General features: G+C 36.3%; 1 protein-coding gene across 1 annotated transcript; it reads left to right on the plus strand.

Annotated features, from left to right (window-relative positions):
• The first annotated feature begins 191 nt into the window (after positions 1 to 191).
• On the plus strand, positions 192 to 18,345 carry LOC134815842 (dual specificity mitogen-activated protein kinase kinase 2-like). The gene is made up of 11 exons (XM_063824424.1): positions 192 to 385; positions 524 to 737; positions 1,162 to 1,314; positions 1,534 to 1,611; positions 3,199 to 3,250; positions 10,556 to 10,680; positions 12,608 to 12,744; positions 12,957 to 13,044; positions 16,660 to 16,724; positions 16,881 to 16,926; positions 17,148 to 18,345. Exons 1-11 carry the CDS (start codon positions 273 to 275, stop codon positions 17,229 to 17,231), a joined length of 1,155 nt encoding a protein of 384 aa, XP_063680494.1. The 5' UTR covers positions 192 to 272; the 3' UTR covers positions 17,232 to 18,345.
• The last annotated feature ends 2,622 nt before the right edge of the window (positions 18,346 to 20,967 follow it).

A 20,967-nucleotide genomic window follows, 5' to 3' on the forward strand; every position in this document is an offset into this window, starting at 1 on the left:
CTATAATTACTATTAAAGACTGAAATTGTCTTTGAAGTTCTACACTTTTTTGTTATCACCCTCCATTTTATGCACTGATATCCACCTTCTTCTCTTTTGAGTCCCGCACCAATTTTGTAAGCTCCTTACTTAATACAAAAGTTATCTGTGACATGAGTATATTTTCTTGAATTCTTTTTTATAATTTGATCACAAGAATTAAATTCATCATTATCATCTTGCAAATATCATAGGTCAATGGAATGAGTTAAGTTAACGATAGAAAATAGGTCATGGCTTCTAGGAGGAAGCCAAACAAACCTATTCTCACAATTCCATCATGTGCAACTGTCAACGAAAGGAGCCCCACCCCGTCACCTCCTCCCAGTCAGGAGTCTTCCATGGAGTATGTTTACTTTCTAGTGTTTGTCATATCTTGAAGTAATGCATTCTTTGGCATTTTAAGAATGTTCACCTATTATCAGTCATTGTGAATCTATTTTACCTTCAGTTAAGTCACATGTCTAAAGGTTAATAATTTCAGTTCGTTTGTAAGACAACTTAAAGAAGCTGTAGAAGACACTGAGCTTTCCACAGCCCAGAGGGCTAGGATGAATGAGTTCTTCAACCAGAAGCTTCTGCTCGGAAGTGAAATGAATGACGAGGATTTCGAGAAGATACACGAACTTGGAGCTGGTAATGGAGGTGTGGTGAGCAAAGTTAGACATCTCAAATCGGGGATAATCATGGCTAGAAAGGTATTATATTTATAACTTGAAAAGTCTGATTGTTGACTTAGTCATAGAGCAGTATTTAGTCTTCTTTCCATTTAATAATTGTATAAATTATAAATAAACTATGAAAATAGACTTTATAAAGTATAAAAGATATTGATATAACTTAATTGAAATTATCGATATTTTGATCGAAAAGTGATAGGTGATCAGGTGGACTAAGTTATCAGGACCCATCGGAAGCAGACACACGAGTGTATAAATTATGATTATATAACACATAATTATATCATACATCGGGCTCGGGTGTATAATAATATATAATATAATCTAAACAACAATATGGAGATTATAATGTAACAACCCATGTCACGTTGTCGATTTTATCATCAATTAACATGCAGCTTAAAAAACAGTGAGCCACCTAATTAATTTGTCTACATTTCAGTTAATAAGACTGGAGATCAAGCCTACCATAAGATATAGAATAATGCAAGAGCTGACAGTTCTACACAAGTGTAACTCACCCTACATTGTGGGATTCTACGGAACCTTCTTCAGCCCAACTGTGGGGGAAATATCCCTTTGTATGGAGTACATGGTGAGTTAACTATTTCTTCTTGAAGTTTTCTTAATTAATAACGAGGTTTAAGTTTAGATCCCCGCCTTAATGAATTTAGTATTTAAATATTCGTCATTAATTAATTTAATTACCTCTTTTAATAGTTAAGCACCACGCTCCAGCTTGATATGATATGATTTAAAATAAAGGGGATGATCTCATGGAATTTCTCTGAAAAATAATTTAAGAATTTATCAGGATGGTGGATCCTTGGATCTTATTCTCAAGAAATGTGGACGGATCCCTGAACCAATTCTAGGGAAAATAACCGTAGCGGTAAGTGCAATTTGTTCAATAAATTATGAATTTAATAAGGATGATAGTTTATAGTTATATCAATTACTAAACAACAGTCAATAACAACAGAAACTTTAAAGTAGGATGATTTATACCACATCAACTCATTGAGGCGATGAAGTCCTCGGACCATGTTGCCATTATTGGTGGAGGTATAATCGGGATCAGTTCCGCTTATTACTTATCAAGCCTCGGACACACAAACATCACTATTTACGAACAGTGCAGTGTTGCGTGCCACTCGTCCGGGAAAGCAGGTGGGTTTCTTGCGCGGACCTGGTGCGATGAAACTGATCTCAGTGCACTGGGACGTGCCAGCTACAACCTCCACATGGAGTTGAAGGGAGAATATCCTGATTTAGACTACAGAGGAGTAGACACTTATCAGGTGAATACTTCACAAAAAAGGGGAGGTCAGGACAAGGAATGTGTCAAGGTACCTGTTAAATGGGTAACAGACGATTATATCACTGGCATAAAACTACTAGAAACTTCAGAGAACACGGCTAAAGTCTCTCCAAAACTGCTCTGTAATAAGCTGCTGGCAGTTGCCCAATCTAGAGGTGTTCAATTGAAGCTCAGCAAAGTTTTGGGAGTTAATAAATCAGACGGTGTCATCACCCACCTCCTCACGTCCACCAATCAGGACCCTGTCCCGGTAGATATTGTAGTGGTAGCTGCAGGACCATGGACTACTAAGTTCATTCACCAACACTTCTCAGAGTACAAGTTACCCTCACTGCGCCCTCAGACTCGCGCGCACAGCGTGGTGCTGCGACCCTCCACTAGCGTGGGTTCAGAGTGTTTGTTCCAATACCATTCTACACCCAGTGGAACTGTGGACCCTGAGATTTACCCTCTACCAGATGGGACTGTGTACGTGTGCGGAGAGATTGACTATGTTGAACTACCGGATAATCCTTTACAAATATCACCTGACTCTGGTAAATGTAACGAGCTGATCGCTCAAGCAGGTCACGCTTCCAAGTGTTTACTGAGCGCGGAGGTAGTTGCGAAACAGGCTTGTTATCTGCCTGGATCGCATGATGATATTCCAATTATTGGCAAGGTGCCAGGGACTCACAATGTTTATGTTGCTACTGGACACACTTTTTGGGGGATTCTTAATGGTCCAGCGACGGGGAAATGTTTGGCTGAACTTATTTTGTTTGGGGAGAGTAGAACATGTGATATAACTTCTTTTAGACCAGAGCGATTTTTATGAACCAACATTAGCATTGATTAGGATATAGGTTCTTTAACACCTTTTTTGCTAGAATTAATAATTCTTTTTGAATTTTTACCGTTAATATAATATTTCTTATTAAATTATGAAACATAATATAATATCGTTTTGTTCCCATTGTTATTAATAGAACGTTTAATTCAGATGATCAGCTGTTGCATGTAAATTTGAAGTAAAGTGCCACTACCAATTAAATTCCTATTCAAGTTCTAACTATATTTCTAATGAAATGTTCCAACTCAATTCAGTTATAACTGCATCTAGAGTACATGTTAAGTCCATAATATGTAAGATGATTATAACAAAACATTCTCCCTCAGGTGTTGGAAGGATTGAAGTATCTGAGATACCAACAACAAGTTTTACACAGAGGTCAGTTCACACCCAGTCTAATATTTTACTTTAAACCAGTAACTTGTTTTGGGGAGGGGGTTATAACGTTATAGAAGCGCCTTGGTTACTCTACTTGCACATTATCTATATTAAACAAATAAACACTAGTTTTCATTGACGTAAGCACCGGTTGAACAAATAAACTCTCAATCTCCGTGACGTCAGTAATCCTGCACTGTGAACCCTCGAGTTGTAAGCCCAGCCGCCCCAACCCTAGAGACACACGCCTGGTTTCTATGTGATTTTTATAGTGCTATGACGTCAGGAGAGAGGGGAAATAATAGGGGGGAGGCAATACACTGCCTGGACAGTGGGCACCCTGCAGAGTACACCTTACGTAAGAGACGCAGTACATCACAAGTTATTTATATGCATTGTAGTCTATTGCAACTATTATACTAATAAACTTGCACACCAACCGTTTAAATGTAGAATATAATAGGTTAAAGCTAGCTGAGCGACTGTTTCAAATATGTTACTTTTAAAACCACAATACTTTGATGCTGAAACACGGTTTTAAGTTACTACTAATCGGTTAAAGTAACATCAGTACTAAATAATGATAAATTTCACTGCGCTGCATTCTAATCCTAAAGTCACGTTCACATTCTCCGAAATCAGGTCCGCATCCTCGATATATTGGTTTCCTCCATTAGTGTGTTCTCTATGTCCGTGTCTTCTAAAGAGTCCGCAGCTGTTGTATATATCTCCAAGGTTGACTGCTCAATCTCTTTAAAAACCAAATAACCTTTTAAATATTAGATTCCGGGCTGTTGGTTACTAGGTTATCAGGATTGTAAGAAATTTGCAGATTACAGGTTTGGATTTACAGGATTACTTGGAGGATAATATAACAAGGTTATGAATTAGGTCTAGGAATTAGCTATACTAATAATAGGAATTAGGATTATAAATATTTGCAAATACGAGAAGTTTAAAATATTTTACTCACTTAAATTCAAAATTGTGGGAATTATACTACAAGATAGTTTCAAGATTATCTCAGTAACATGCCTGTTTGATTATTGCCGTCAACCCCCTATCCTTTAATCAGCCGACCTTATGCAACCACAAACCCAGTTTTAAAATGTTCTGCAATTCCAATGTTTTTGGGCGTAACATTAATTCTTATATTTACCATCCCCGCCCTTAGGCTATCGGTGGTTGATTGTGGTCCGCAACTCCTTCAAAAGTTATTGACGACCCATCTCTAAATACGTTCCACTACGGAACATACACTGAACTACACCAGCCCACCATTTGCATTGTTGTGACATCATGAATATGAGCTGACTAAACTTTAAATATTCAACTGAATAACATGGTTAATTTCTTTGCTAAACTGAACAACATGTATCATAAATTATATTATATTATAATATGTCGTAGTGTCGCTGTGCACTACCGTTTAATCCATGTAATGTAATCAATATGCAACCTAGAAATATGTCCTCTGAAGTCTGGGTAGATCAATAATTGTGGCCCCACCCACACTACATGATATTACAGCTAAGTGACAGAAAGTTCAATGTTCCCTGAATCTAGGCGTGTCAGACGGAAATATTTAGCAAGCACTCCTCCTCCTCTCAATGATATATATTGTGTGGAGGAGACCCAACAGATTGTCCACTCCCAAAGATGCAAGAATTCATGGTGATTGGCTCAGCTGCTGGCATAATATTATTACGTCTGGGTTGCATTTGTAGGTGCTGAAATTGCATGGCACTATCATTGCAGTGTGAGTCTAGAAGACTTATATTATATATATTATATATATCTTATTCTGCTCTCACGCAGAAATTTGGTCGCACTGAATTTGAAGTTGTGAAATTTCAATGAGGCCGGGACTCTTAAAGGCTAAAAATCACAGAACATTTCCTACATTTAGTTTGGTGGGACGGTGGGTCCTAATATTTTAATGTATCATGCCCGGAAAATTCTTTAAAAGTCATATATGGTGTTTTTCAAGCCATACCAGCATTTTAAAAAGAGTCCTCGAAATTTAAGGAAAACGTTTTGTCACAGCGATAATTCGCATCCATTCAATACACTAACGATGTTAATTGAAGTATTCGTAAAACCTTTACAACAAAGGTTAATAGTTTAAATGATTCGTGAAACACTTAACACTTCTACCTCCAAGCTTCAACCCTGTTCAGCCCTCAAGCGCCGACATCACAAAACACCCACACACCAGTTGCGCAACACTTTAGAACGACCCATTATGACGTCACAACCCCACTATGACGTCACGACCCCTTGTGATGTCATCACATGGTAAACATTCCTCACCTTTAAGTATTGTAATAAAGACCATGGTCCTCCTACGTCACTCTCATTTACACTGCTATTATATATTTGTTAAGTGAATGAGGGCTGGTATAATGGATCTGCAGACTGTGCAGAGGCGCCGGTGCAGGGACCTGGCTTTACAAACACCTGCTGCCTACCGGTTTATTACTTTCAGAACTTTTCTGATTTTCAATTTATTTTTAATTTACACTCCGTGGCCCCCTTGTATACTGGAAAAATCTCACGATTACAAGTCACATTTTTGTAATTTGAAAATGTTCTGTTCTTCCAACTTGAATTGTGTATGAAATCGCCCGGAAACATTTCATCTTTTAATTAATAAATTTCACAGTTTCGCAACTGGAACTTCACCACAATGACGACACAGTTATAATTAGCCTTGCATTGTAATGAAACTGCGAACCACTGCACAATCCACTAATGAGTTTCGACACAGTCTTTCAAATTCACAGTACAGTTTGCTGATGCGTCTACGTCACACCCCTGGTAACAAAGGCAGGGGTGTTCCACCGACTCCCAAGTAGGGCGGTGCCTGCAAAGTAGGTAGCTATTATTAGATCACATCTCGCTATATGCACTGGTAACTCTATTCATGGAAACGCAGTGATGCTAATTGCTTTGGCATGGCTTATGTAAAAATATCATAAGTTCAATGAAAAACTTTAGCAGGGCTATAATAGATCAATTGTAGATATGATATATTATATATCAGCTTCAGATTCACCTTTACTCTCTTTTTTCGACAAGTCACAAGTGTCTATGACAATGGACGAGTGGTGAGACTATATATTGACACAAAAAAAGTTTAAACGTAGTCATGATGTGGAAATTAGAAACTTTTGTAGCAATTTGAGGCATCTCTAGTCCATGCTCACAAATTGGTCACAAATTGGTCTGAAAACGTGAGAAATATGATGTCCAAATCATAATATGATCAGAAATTAGTGACAAATGCAAATTGCTCGATACCCAAACAATGTTACTACAGTAACAGTTATAGGACATCTCGGCCACATTCGAAGATGCAAGGCATAATTTTATCTTACTTACTTGTGCTGTAAATGTAATAGATCAATAATTGTAGATAATATTATAATTTTATCGCACTAGAGAGATAAGGATGGATTACTGATTACGTGGTTGGTCACGTGGAAAATTGAAATACTCTACGACTAAAGGAATACAATGCAAACATCAGATAATAATTGATTGACTTGTTTGAACGTTTGACTTAACGATCCAAATTCACGAAAAGAAAGCGAAAAGAGCCTTAAACTAATAAAAGATACCAATGTCCAATACCATTATAATTACAAATGTCTGCACCATCGACCACATTGCGACTCCCAATATGATTACTTGCTGCATGCCAGCTACGCTACTGTTAATGGTATAAATTATAGTATAATATAAATAGCAATTTAAACGAAGTACTTCCATATCTGGCAATCTGAGAAATAGTACAATTTTGAATTAGGTCCTTTAAACAAAACTGAATCTTTTAGTAATTATCTGGTCATGCCTCATACTCACGTCTCACAGTTCAAGGACGTTTGCATGACATCATTTGATAATTTACTTTAAACAGTTGAATTTCACAATATCACTCACTACCAGAAGGGCGTTATCGACTTTAATTTGGTGTGGACTGTGAACAGAACTGCGCAGTAACTCTGCAATAATGAGGTCATCAGAACTGCGCAGTTACTCTGCAATAATGAGGTCATCGGAAGTGAAGCTAGGCTTAGGTTTCAAAGCGGTTACATAAAAACGTGTGGTGAATTTATTGAATTTAAGGTGTGCATCTGGTAGCTGAACAGTCACTGCTAAACAAAAAAAATACTTTAAAGAAATATAAACTAAGGTGCTTGATCTGATTCTAAATCTGATAAAATAAATGTATCTCTGCATTTTAAAAACTTATTATATTCCATGAATTATGTCTGTCTTTTGGAAATGATTCAGATATCTGATGAAAATCATGATTACTTTGGGTCGCACTCTCTACAAACCTTTGGTCGAAAAATGTTTTGATATCTGGTCAGATTTGGAATACCTGCCAGCCACCTGACACCAATAGTTTAAAGACAGTTGCAGCAGAACCACATTTTATAAGCTTATAATTCTAGTTTTAAAATTAAGTTTCAAATGCAAATACTATCAATAACATAGCCATAGTTCTGTATTCCAATATTCCCGCTACATGGCTACCCGCTACTGATATTATCTATTTAAACCATTTCAGAAGTTATAACACCTGGTGTAAACATTTAGGTTCGCTCGTTCTTCAGCTCCAAACAATCCTGCTATTCTACTGTCTTCTCTCCATGTAGAGCTGGGCACCACGCACCGACACAAAGATAATTTCTGTATAATTTGTACGTGATGTGCTTTTCAACCTCCCCGGAACCAACTGGCTGGTACTCAATGGGCAGTGCAGTACCACCCGGTTGCCAGTTGCAGTGTAGTGTATACTAAAGAAGCTTCTATATTTAAATATAATGAAGCTCCTTGGATATAATATTATGCAGTGTACGAAAGATAATGCCATTATAAACAGTCTAAAGAATATAATAATGTGTGTTGTTATTCCGCAGCTGGTGAGCGCACTATACACTGACTATAACACGAAAGTAACTGTTCATTATACGACACAGAAGATCGGAACTTCAAATTCAGATTCAGTCAGAAATCCCCTGAAATCAAAGTTTAAATTGCACCGGCTACAGTATCATAGAAGTTGAACTTTAGTCCTCTTACAATATTACAAGTATGTCTAGACGATGATAAATGGAGAGTTCCACCAATTATTGGCCATCTTAACTTTAGGACTGTGTGGTTCCTCCACGCAGACAGGTATATTTTGTATTGTGATAATTGTTAAAGTTAATTCTCATCTGAACTCTATAATTCGGTGAAGCTACAACAGATCTGTTACAACGTAATCAATTAGAAATAGCGCTGTGCATCAAACTTATCCAAGTCTGAAATAATGTCCCTATTTATGAACTATACGATAACAACACAACCTCAGTAACAAGCGCAGGTGTTGTGCTCTCCAGCACCATTCCATCCCGTATTGCCAACTACAATTACAAGTTGCTCAACTTAACCGTAGCCATATTAATTAATTTAGTATTTTCGTAATATAACGAGTAATCTTGTAGTTATATACAATAATACGACATTCGTTAGTTAATGGAATCTGTTTGCTCATTCAAGTGCTCTGCGAATATTACAATATTAATCTGGTATTATATGAGACAAGATCCCGGAAGCAAATCCGGTTAGCTGGTTCAGTGAAGACAACTCCGATTAAACTACTTAGTTGCATAATCTCACCTGCACACCTTCAATTAAGCTGCAAAATAATTCTAAATATGGATAGGAATGAGCTGACTAATAGTAAGTGGGCAGCACCTGTATCCTGCCCATTGTTGTCATTTCCTGCATTATTGCATTATACTGCTCATTTTATAGCATTATGCTGCTCGTTTTACATCCGTAGTCTAGGTTCCCTATATTCCTTAACTTGGCGGGTTTTGCATCAAATTACTTTTAGTAGGGCCGTGAAATTGCGCGACCATTCGCTCTCAAAAGCATTAGGCATGGTGATCTGACTAGTTTTAAAATAAATGATCTTGGTTGGTTGACTGATAATTACTCATCGTTTTTAGTTCTTTTAAACGTTATTGCCGGTGTCAGCACTTACCAGGGTTTGTTATGTGACTCGTGGACGCTACAAGGATGTCAAGGGCCAGATCTTGTTCAACATTCATTGACCATGGACCATGGTGTCCATGGTGTCAACGGTATCTTTTGGCTCACATTTCTGGACCTCGTTAGTCTTTAGTCATGTTATGCTGATCCAGTTAGTGACGAGCTATGAAGTAATCATTCGATCTCATTAATACTGATCCTATCAATGACGATCTATAGAGTTATCAAATTTTAAACCATGTTCAAACGAAATGCTTGGGTCACATTTATATTCGAGTAGAAAGTCTCAAAGCTCTAAATCAATCCAATCATTTAAAAATCTGCGATTTTCGTGTTTTTATGTGTATAAGAAATAGGGGCGTGGTCCACGGCCAGGGCGTGGTCACAGAGTTTTGAAAATATGTTTAAACGAAATGCCATCATCACATTTATATTAGAGTAGAAAGTCTCAAAGCACAGAAATGACGCTTTCATGTTAAAAAATGCGATTTTCCCTATTTTACCTGTATAAGAAACGCTATAAAAATGGGCGTGGCATGTGCGGACCATATCCGGAACACTAGAGTCAAAAAAATTTTTTGTGTGTGTGTGTGTGTGTGTGTGTGTGTGTGTGTGTGTGTGTGTGTGTGTGTGTGTGTGTGTGTGTGTGTGTGTGTGTGTGTGTGTGTGTGTGTGTGTGTGTGTGTGTGTGTGTGTGGGAGTAGAGGGAGTTCATACTTTTATACGACAATGTTATGCCTATTTTCAAATATAATAGGTGGGTGTATACTTTTGCATTTCAACTGCAATAGTGAAGTCCCGGCCGTAGGCACGGGTTACACTAGTGTTACAATAAAAATAAACGTAACACAGATTTCCGTTTGGGTAATATGGAACTGTCCGAGAGAGTTTAGGTCAAGTCGGATCAACATTTCACAAACCTTCCCCACTGAACACTATTTATAACGACTGAAAGAAACAAAGTCACACACTGCTGGCAGCTTTTTATTAGAGCAGGAAATGGTTGTAAACTGTAAAGCGACTCTAGTAAGGTGACCAGAGTTTGACTGATAAGCTTGAATAAGTGCATGGCCACCCGGACCCTGTCCCAGTTCCAACAATAGTTAACATCCTCCTCTCCCTCTATAAGTCTGTACTCTATAATGGAATAGCATTTATATGTACGATTTATCCCTTAATTATATCAATAATAAACCCAATCCCAAACATTACTATTCTATTATGCGTATTAATGATATGCCGTATTTTCAGATGTGAAGCCTAGTAACCTCCTAGTGAACACTAGAGGAGAGATCAAGATGTGTGATTTTGGTGTCAGTGGTGAACTTATCAACTCTAAAGCTAATACCTTTGTGGGAACTAGATCTTATATGTCGGTAAGTGTCTTTCACTTTCACTTCCACTTTCATTTTCACTTTCGTTTTCTTGTGAGATCACTTTCTCTTCAGCTAGTTCGGTCTTAATGAAATTCGATTGGCTTTGTGTCCTCTGAAATTTATGAATAATTAATGATGAAAGGTACTAATTGTATTGTTGCCTTACTTCAGCAATTAAAGTTTCCATATTTGGTTGGTATAGACCCAAGTTTCCATTCTTGGTTTGTACGTCCTTTATCTTTACTCAGCCACCATCAAGCTCTTGTCAAGTATTGCAGTCTGCTTCTATCTTGTTCTATTGTTCACCTCATTATATGGAATATGCAATGTTCTAACAATCTGTATAATTAATAATCAATTATCGTACAACTATCACATAGCACTGAGCAGAGTTTAAAAGATGAAAGTGAAGCTTACTCTATTTCACTGATCTATTAGAGGGATTAGAGTATGTTGTGATGAGTATGAACTAGAATTATGTAGGATAAGTGTCTGCTGATCTTTCACTAAACGTCGACAAATTTGAATTATGTAGTTCATACTTTCATACGTTCATGTTATCACGTCGCGATATTAACTGTATAATGTGACTTGCCAATCTTCTGTACGCCACTTTCCAATCAGTATGTGACATGGACAGTAGAAATTGCCCACTGTAAACGTATGATAATTATAATTAATTATGTTGTACAATGTACGTGTTTTGTATCCTCGTAATATAGTTGCTAAAGCAAGAACGGAATAGTTCGTATATTTGCTATATCAATTATATCCATTGTGCTAATGAGCGCTTCTAACTCTATAGATGATAATGATCTCATTGACTAGGGTAGTTCACTCCAAATTTTTGGTCCACTAAACATAAATGCAGCATCTATTCGTCTAAAATGTGGTGCAGGAGGAACTTTCAGCAAATTATCATCTAGTCTGGAACTTCGTATTCGTATATCTCTTGATGTTTCCTTGTTAGAACTAATGGGCTATGTTATCACGAAAAGTGGAGCTTTTTGAGGTAAGGCATGATAGGTTCACGTATTTTCTTTCCGTAAAACCGAGCAGAATTGTTCTGTATCTATTGTTATTTGTATTGTAACTTCTGAAGATTCAAAATATGATCAATATAAATTGTTGAAAAGAGTAAATAACCTCTCAAGCCCTTGGAACCCAGGTTTAAAACTTAACACTAAGTGACAATTACACCTGAACGAAAGTTGATATAAAGTAGTGTTTTGAGTAGATCGTCGTACTCTGGAAATTACCGACTTGACCACTACACAAATTTGTCGTAGACAGATTATAAGTGGACACAAATAGCGGCTGTTTTACTAGTGTAAGTTAGCAATGTTTCGTGATATCTTACTTTTCCGGTGTACTCACGAAATGTCGCCACTTGATGAAAGCATTTCACGAGATTTTAAAATTATGTCTACACTATGGAGTGTGGCTCCTCAGCTCCGATTTCCGTTTGGGTTAGGTATAACTATCCATTAAAATCCTACCAGAGGTGAGATTAAATACGTTGTCAGGTGGATAGGAAATTATAGGTTCCAAGAAATAGAAATAAATGACATTTATGGAGATTTTAAAATCTTACCGACACCGTGAACATCCATTTGTACGGTAAATCGGCCGGTTTTATAACGAGAACTGACTCACCTGTCAAATTGAACGAGTTATATGGCACATATTATATGGTGGCTCACTCACAGCTCTTAAAATTAATATAACCACTAATTTGAGGACAGTTATCGAGCTCCGTAAATCGAATACCTGTCGGCTGTCTTTACTGTACCTATGTCCTACAATTCTCATAAAATCCCATGCGCACTCTGTGAAATGTCCATGTTTTATCATTAACTAGCAATATTTCACTAACTAGTAATATTTCCTTATCATTATCATATTTCTATAACTAGTAATGTTTTAGCCGGAGAGGTTGTTAGGAACCAGATACAACATCAGGTCCGATATCTGGAGTCTTGGATTGTCCCTGATTGAGATGGCTATAGGACAGTACCCAATACCTCCACCTGATCCTGCTACCCTTAGAGAAAATAGAGATAAGTACGTTACACTCACACCTTATTAATATCAGGGTACTGTTTTCAGATTGAAAATGTGGTGAAAATGGATGGTGAAAACTCTGTCAAGCTAGACAAATATTTTGCTTCATTTTTGGGCATATACATACAATATTATTGTTCATAATATGTAATGCGATAGAAACAAAATAAATACTATCAGATATAAGATCCTAACAAGATATTATCCTACAGGACTTTAACAGCTGGAGATACGGTTGAGGATAATGACCCCCGACCACCCATGGCTATATTCGAGCTTCTTAATTATATCGTTAACGAGGTATGCGATCGTTTTATTGTACCAAAAGCAGATCTCTCAATTATAAATCCCTCTGCGAGTTTTTCTGGTGTATTTGCGTGTATATAATGTATTTTCGTGCGTGCGTGCGTGTGTGCGTGTGCCGTAGAGGCTCAATGCGATGTAAATCCAACAAATTTATTTAAGAGGTAAGTTCCTTGCCTACAGTGGAATCAAGATAAAAGATGTGAGCTCAATTGTTATTCATTCCTTACATATAATTCCTTTCATTTATATTTTTCCAGTCCACTGTATCGACGATAGACTAATTCCATTTTATATGGTGTATTGTAATTCATGTAGTTGAAAAGGATATTTGATGAAACAGTAGGAAAATGGCATGAGCTGGGTAGCTATTGCTTTTGTATAATGTGGGACTGAGTAACTGTTATCTATCTGACCAACTAAATACTAATACCATCTTTAAGGTAGTTTTTGTTTGATCCGTGACTTTTGTTTTTCGAAAAGCTTTGTTAAAAACAATTTTAGAGGTATAAAATTACCTCCAAATGCTCTATTCTTCTACACATGGCGTCTCCGCGAGAGAATTAAATTATGCAGTCGGACCTCTATTATTCGATACAGTTGCTTATTGCCGGGGTACAAATAACAGTGGTCTATAATTAAACCATCAAAGAACGTCCAAAACTCGATAGTTTATATTTCAATTGTGTTATCAATCTTAAGGAAAGCTTTTGACCGGCACAGACTAATTTGTTCATTCTAGAAGAATTTAAACAAAGAATAAAAATCTAAATATTTACACGAATATGATTATTTATTCATTTATGATTGATAACCCCAGAGTAGAATGTCTGATTCAACCCACAAATACGCGCGTAAATGTAACGCGCGAGAAATTTAACGTTATAGAAAGGGTGTAAATTCTAGCATTTTCCTTAACGTTACACGCGTGTACGCTTGGTAATTATCTTGAAATACGGTTCCTAATTACACGATTTTTACACGATTTTTTTTACACGATTAGAAAATTTATTTGTTATACTGGAATAATAACAATTTTAAAATATAAAATAAATCACTTCCCTCTGAAGTAGAACAGATGATGGGAGAGCTTCAAACATGGCGATGGAGGGAAGCGGTGTCTCACCGCTGGGAGGTAAATTAATACCCGTATCGCGATGGTAAAATTTTATGATATGAGATCTCAAGTAAAAAATAACACAAAAAATAAAAAGTGAATGTTTTCAGTGTAGTGAAATCGGAGGCAACATTAATAAAGACGTATACACTTAAACCGTTACAATTATAGTCCCTATCTTGTTTTAAATACTCACAATAAAATACACACAAAAAACACACAAACGTCCCCAAAACATTAACTTCAATTTATATTTCCCTAGTTGAAATTAACTTATTTTATGAAATTGATACATTCGAGAAGATATCGTGATTACATGGTAGCCATCCATGATCCCCATTTAGCCCTAGGTTTTGTATATGAAGCAAATGGTTCTTAAATCTCTTTTTAAATAGTGAAATTGACAAAATATGATACGGTACATCATGATCAAGGAGATAATTTAAAATTTTGGATGCATTAAAAACAAAATTACTATTCTTGGTCTTAGACATTGAGAATTTAGGATATAGCAGTCTGCATGATCTACTTGACTTGCTAAACCGGCGATAAACATCAATAGGAATTTGTTCTTTAAGTAGCCTCATTGCAATACATCCAGTAAAGTATGTAAATAAGTTAAACAAGGTTAATAATTTCAAACGAAAGAACATTGGTTTAGTATTTTGAAACTTGTGATCAATCTTTATTGTTTTCCTACTCACAATACGAATACATTTTTTCTGCAACACAAACAGTTTTTGCAGCAAAGGATGGTGAAAAACAGCACCCCACAGTGGTATACAATACATTAAATATGGTTGAACAAGTGAAATATATACTTGTCTTAACACTTTGGCTGGTACTATAGAACTTATTGAGTAGAGTGATCCGCAAGATTTTGAAACTTGCGTTATTACATTGGTAATATGATCATTCCACGTTAAATTAGAATTAATAATGACTCCCAAAAATTTACACTTATTCACTTGATTAAACTGGTTGTTAAGTATTCCAACAAACTTTTGATTCTTAGGAACTTTACTATTTCCGAATTCCATAAAACAGCATTTTTCAAAATTAATGATTAACCTATTTAAGCAGCAATATTCGTGAATCTTTGATAATACCTCATTAGCATTTTTGTAAAGTAAATTTCGGTCTTTATTTTGAAGAAAAAGGTTTAAATCATCCGCAAAGAGGATAAATTTAGCTAACTCACAAATATTTGCCAAATCATTGATAAAAATAATGAAGAGCAGGGGGCCTAACACTGACCCCTGTGGAATACCACAGGTTATTTTTAAGAGACAACTTTCGAATCCACCATAGCTAACATACTGAACCCGATCTGATAAATAACTGTTTAATAATTTAATGACATTTCCTCGAATACCATAGTTCTCCAGCTTTTCTAACAAAATATTATGCCGCACTGTATCGAAAGCTTTGGAAAAATCTATAAATATACCTAATGTAAAATTCTTATTATCGATAGCATCATGAAGATTTTCTACTGCTGAAACAAGTGCATGAAAGGTTGAGTGCTTACTGCGGAAACCAAACTGATTATCACAGAAAAGATTGTGCTTATTAAAGAAATCAGATACGTTTTTATGTATTAACTTCTCGAAAATCTTAGCAAAAACAGGTAACATTGAAATAGGACGATAATTGCTTATATCAGAAATAGATCCTTTATTCTTATACAAAGGAATTATTTTTGCTGCTTTTAATTCTTTCGGAAAATAACCTTCATTTGCACATTTATTAAAAATATCAGCCAGTAAAGGACTTATAGTGGTAGCTAAAAGTTTGAGGACCCTAGGAGAATAATACGTACCCTTGCTATTATTAAGCTTACTTATAATATTATTTATTTCTTCACTTGAAAAATTAATATCCGATAGCTCGCTTATGTTCCTCTCAGGCATATATTTATTAAAATCTGTTAAATCCGCGTTAGCATTTTCACCATACGTTTTTAGTAAAAGATCATTAGCAATATTAACAAAATAATAATTAAAATTATGCGCTGCATCTTGATTAGGAAAAACTAGTAATCTGTTTGATTTCTTCCTACCTAGCAAACCGTTTATCAGTTTCCAAGTCTTTTTCAAATCATGTTGATTTGCTTTAAAACATTTATCAAAATACTCAAATTTTTCTTTACTTCTAATAGCATCAAACACTCGTTTGTAATCAACATATTTGTTCCAATTAACTCTAGTTTTATTCATAACCCAAATATCATAGAGTTTGTTTTTAGTGTCACTACTCTTGGCCACTCCTATTGAAATCCAATCAGAGCGAAGAAGAGAATTATTACCACTAGACTTCTGACTTTTAATAAACCATTTATCATACAGAGTTCTAAAATTTCTGTCAAAAAAGGAATACATATTTTCGGCAGAATCGCTTTCAAGATCAAATTTTAAATTTCTAAAGTCTTCTAAAATTAGCAGTTATTTGATATTGTGTTACAGATTATTTGTTCCTTAAACAGTACTTTTCAGAACCCGCCAACACTTCCAGTGGAGGATACTTTCTCGGAGCCTTTTAGGGACTTCGTCAGTAAATGGTTGGTTAACAAGAAATTTCAATTTCTTTTGTAAAAAACTTAGCTGCTTATTCCCATCAATCCTAACACCAACATTTAATAGGGCTACAGCTAGTAGACTTAAGACAAATAGCGGTTCTTTCAGTCTATAATGATGACGTAAAACTCTTCTTTCAGTTTGGTCAAAGATCCTCAAGGGAGGTCAGACATAGCTGATTTAGAGGTAAAATATTCTTTGTGCCTAAATTGCGAGCACATATACATTGGGTTAGATGTACCGCCTTTATTGAAATAGCGCCGATGTGTTTGCTTCAAATATTTCATGATTTTATATTCTAATCCCTGGTAGAACTAAATATCAGCGAAAGTAACGTCCTATAACAATTTCTCCTCCCCAAACTTCTGATGAAAAACAAATCCTATAATTGTGATTAATCCCCTCAGGCACACGAGTTTTACATAATATCTCGAAACTCTGACGTAGATATGGCAGAATTCGTAAGGAGTACGATCAACAATAGTCAGTGATAGGATAACATGATTCGGTTCCCGAGAACCAGGTCTTCTGCTCTGCACTAGGATGAACCAAGCCGACAATTTGATGTGACTTCTCAACTTAAGGACGCCCTGGACATTCGAGAAGTATTATAACAAACGTGTAAATTCGAAAGGAAAAGAAATGCTGAAAAAACAAACTATCAAAAAAGAGGGACCATTCAGTTGGCTGAATATTTAAACTGTTCTAATTCGTTGTTTGAGGGGTTATGATATTGGAGACTTTCTTTTAAGTCTCGTTATTTCCCCACTTACCAGACAGATGACATGTTGGATTTATTTTTGAATAAAGAATCATTTTTATTCCCAGTTGTTTTAACCTCATGCAAATTTTGCTATTTTGGCTGCCCAATTTTACAGGGTTTACCCAACGCAATCACGGATCAAAAAACGATCTTACCAAAACTTAAGAATGCAAAATATTTAAAGGGACCAAACTTCTCACGGCGTCTAACGTTAAATTTCCCGGGAGAATTTGATTGTAATCCAGAAATTCAGGAGAATGGTATTTAATTTTAGGTTTAAGTTTTGAAATTTTCAATTTGTTTCACGGTTTTGAGTCGATTTTAACTTGCCCATGTTATTTGTGCTATAGCCCCGTGTGCATGAGTAAGGTGTGTATTTATAATGCCGTTTAATGTTGAAACTAAACACAACTGCGTCAAAGCTGGGACAGCAGACCTGACTAGATCAGGCTGATTTGGTGCGTTTCACACTATTGTCACGCGTACAAGCACTATTGTCACGCGTACGAGCACTATTGTCACGCGTACAAGCACTATTGTCACGCGTACAAGCACTATTGTCACGCGTACAAGCACTATTGTCACGCGTACAGGCATTATTGTCACGTGCACAGTACTACATGTCACGCGTACAGTACTACATGTCACGTGCACACTCGTGATAGGGAACAGTGTGAGACTTTAGTTCTCACAAACTACCAGACAAGTGGTACCAGTCTGCTTCCCAAGTTTGTCACGGTAAAGCTTTTAGGGCCTAGCGTATGGTCAGCATATGCTATCATATGGTTAGCGTATCCACAGTAAATTATTTGTTCTTCACCCAAGTTTTCTGTTATTAAAAACCCTTGTTTACTTGACTAGAACCCAACTAACCAATAATATTATAACATCAAAGGAAACTCGAACTCTCAGAAGGCTTCTTTGCGAAAAATAACTGACTATTATTGAAGATTTTATTAAATACTTTTAAAATTTTACACATTTAAAAAGTATTTAATAAAATCTAAAATTGAAGATGAAATAGAGTAAATTAACGATAAATAGTACCGTGAGCATGAGGGTACCCTGCAAAATGCCTTCAAGTGAAATTAGTGGTAAAGTTCAAAAAATAGTTCTGACAGCATAGTGTTGTATTCCAAAGCAATTGTGCTTAGCTGTGAAACCCATAAATCTTTCTCAATTGAATGTACATACATACTAGGTTTTGTTAAATAGGAGACGTGTTCTCCACTCACTGTAAACATTATATGCATTAGGACCAACATCAAAATGATGTTAGCTCTGGCCCTTTACTAATCACTAACTGCACTTTCGAGAGACTATCGGAGGCCTAATAGTAGGCCTCGTAGAAAGATATTTGTAAAACATTCCGCAAGCATTTAGCTTGTGTGAGGTGAAGTGAGAGATCTAAATACTTAGTAAGACGTTTTATAATATTTAATTGTGTTCTAAATCAGAGATACATTAGTCACCAGGTAAAATAGTAGGAATATGGTTAGTTTAGGCGCTGCTTTACATGCGTCACTGCAAGTTTAAAAACTGGACCACCGACCAACCCACTGAATGAGATCGATGTCGGTTCTAATCTGTAATCAGTTCTGCCAAAAACACTTTAAGTTTATACTTGTATCTGAATCTCGGCAAAAACCTGTTCATCTTTGGAATCCTGCAGGCCTGGTAAAACTTCCGCTATTTGTCCATACCAAACCGAAATCAAAAAACAATTTAGTTATATAGTTAAGAAATTGGATTTGTTTAATTACACATAACATACAAAACGTGGGTAATAGTGGCCGGGAGGCCGTTCAGGTAACGATACAATTTTACCTGGAGACCCCAGGCTATAAGTATAATGTTCATAATCATATTATTATTAACATTCGGCGGAATGACAGGCTAGGCTAAGCGCGGCGCGGCCCAGTAAATAAAATTAAGTTAACTTTAAGAAGCTCATTAATAGTGCACGATCTACAAATACGATATTCAATCCTCAATTCTGCGACATAACAGTTAACTGAAACATCCCAATAAACTACGGAAAAATACGTATTATACGATAATGATGTCAGATGTGCATTAGCTTGCTTTATACCATTATGATTAAGACTAGCTCGAATAGGATTGCATAGTAGTGCTGTGGAAGCAGACAAATTCAAAAGACTGCAAGGAATCGTTCACATACTTTACGTAAACCAGATTTTGAACCATTTTAATTCGATACTTGCTTTTCATTATATATCTACATTTTACACTAAAATTGACCAGAATTTAGGAATGTCCAATGCTGAATGCAGGCATGAGGCATCAAACGATATATGTCTGATGTCTTATAGTTATAGTTATATTGGGGGTTGAATTGTGGATCAATTTCCCTTACCTGAGTTCTTCAGGCTTTGTAATATTACACGAGATTTAACGGAGAGGCTGATGCCGCCCAGTATAATTTATCGGCACGACGGCACCGCTTTGTTTTGACACGTGCATTGAATTTAAGCTTTATAAATATAGGGCATTCTGCATTAAGTTTAACCAATCAACTGCACAAGCAATTCAGGGTTTAATTTAAATCGGCAACACTTTGCTTGGCAATGTGCGGCCTACCACGAGTCTCTAAAGAAATTAGTAGTCTGACGTGAGACACTCAGACAGGTAGCAGTCACGATAATATACACCCCTTCAATTACAATATTACAATAACACTCCATTTATTTGATCCCGTTATACCACTATACACCATCTCCCTGGTTACACCCCATCCCATATGTATGACTCAGACTAGATATAAAAATGTCACTGTCAGGTATAAAGCTGGTCGACTAGTCGTATCTTGGGTTAAATCACTCCATTTCAAACTGGGCGGCGTTGAAAAGATAATTGCAAGCTTGTGCGTTCGTGATGTAATATTTTGTGTTTACCCGGTTTATAAATATACTTTGTGTTTATATCTGAGTATGCTGTTGTTTATGTTCGTGTTGTGAGTTTTGGGAGAAAACTGATTTTACCCCTTTTTACTGCCTCGTGCTGTTGATTCCCACTCCTGTAACATGTATTACCAATTAATGATAAATGTAATAGCATCAAAATATTGATATAGAGTTATAAACATATCTCTCAACAATTATACTCGTGTCATCGCTACTTCCAATCTTCGCTACACATAAAACTAAATACTGCGCAGTACCTGCAAACCTCGAACTATGGTACGTGCAGTCTGCCATCATTACTTAAACTAACATGCTAACAAGCTAGTGCACCTATGATCTTAATTCAGGCAGTGTTCCGCTGCGTCATTCCCCGTGCAAATCGGCTACTTAAAATCGGATTATACCACAGTTGCAACAGGAAATTACTCCAATCATACACGACGTGTCTCTCGATTATGTGCATTGTCCTATCTTTTCCAGCAATAACTCCAAATAGCTATCCTTTGTTTTGTTAAATTTGACACAAGCTGACGACACGAT

Source organism: Bolinopsis microptera, chromosome 5 (genome assembly GCF_026151205.1).
Source record: "Bolinopsis microptera isolate Bmic1 chromosome 5, MBARI_Bmic_1.0, whole genome shotgun sequence".
NCBI lineage: Eukaryota > Metazoa > Ctenophora > Tentaculata > Lobata > Bolinopsidae > Bolinopsis > Bolinopsis microptera.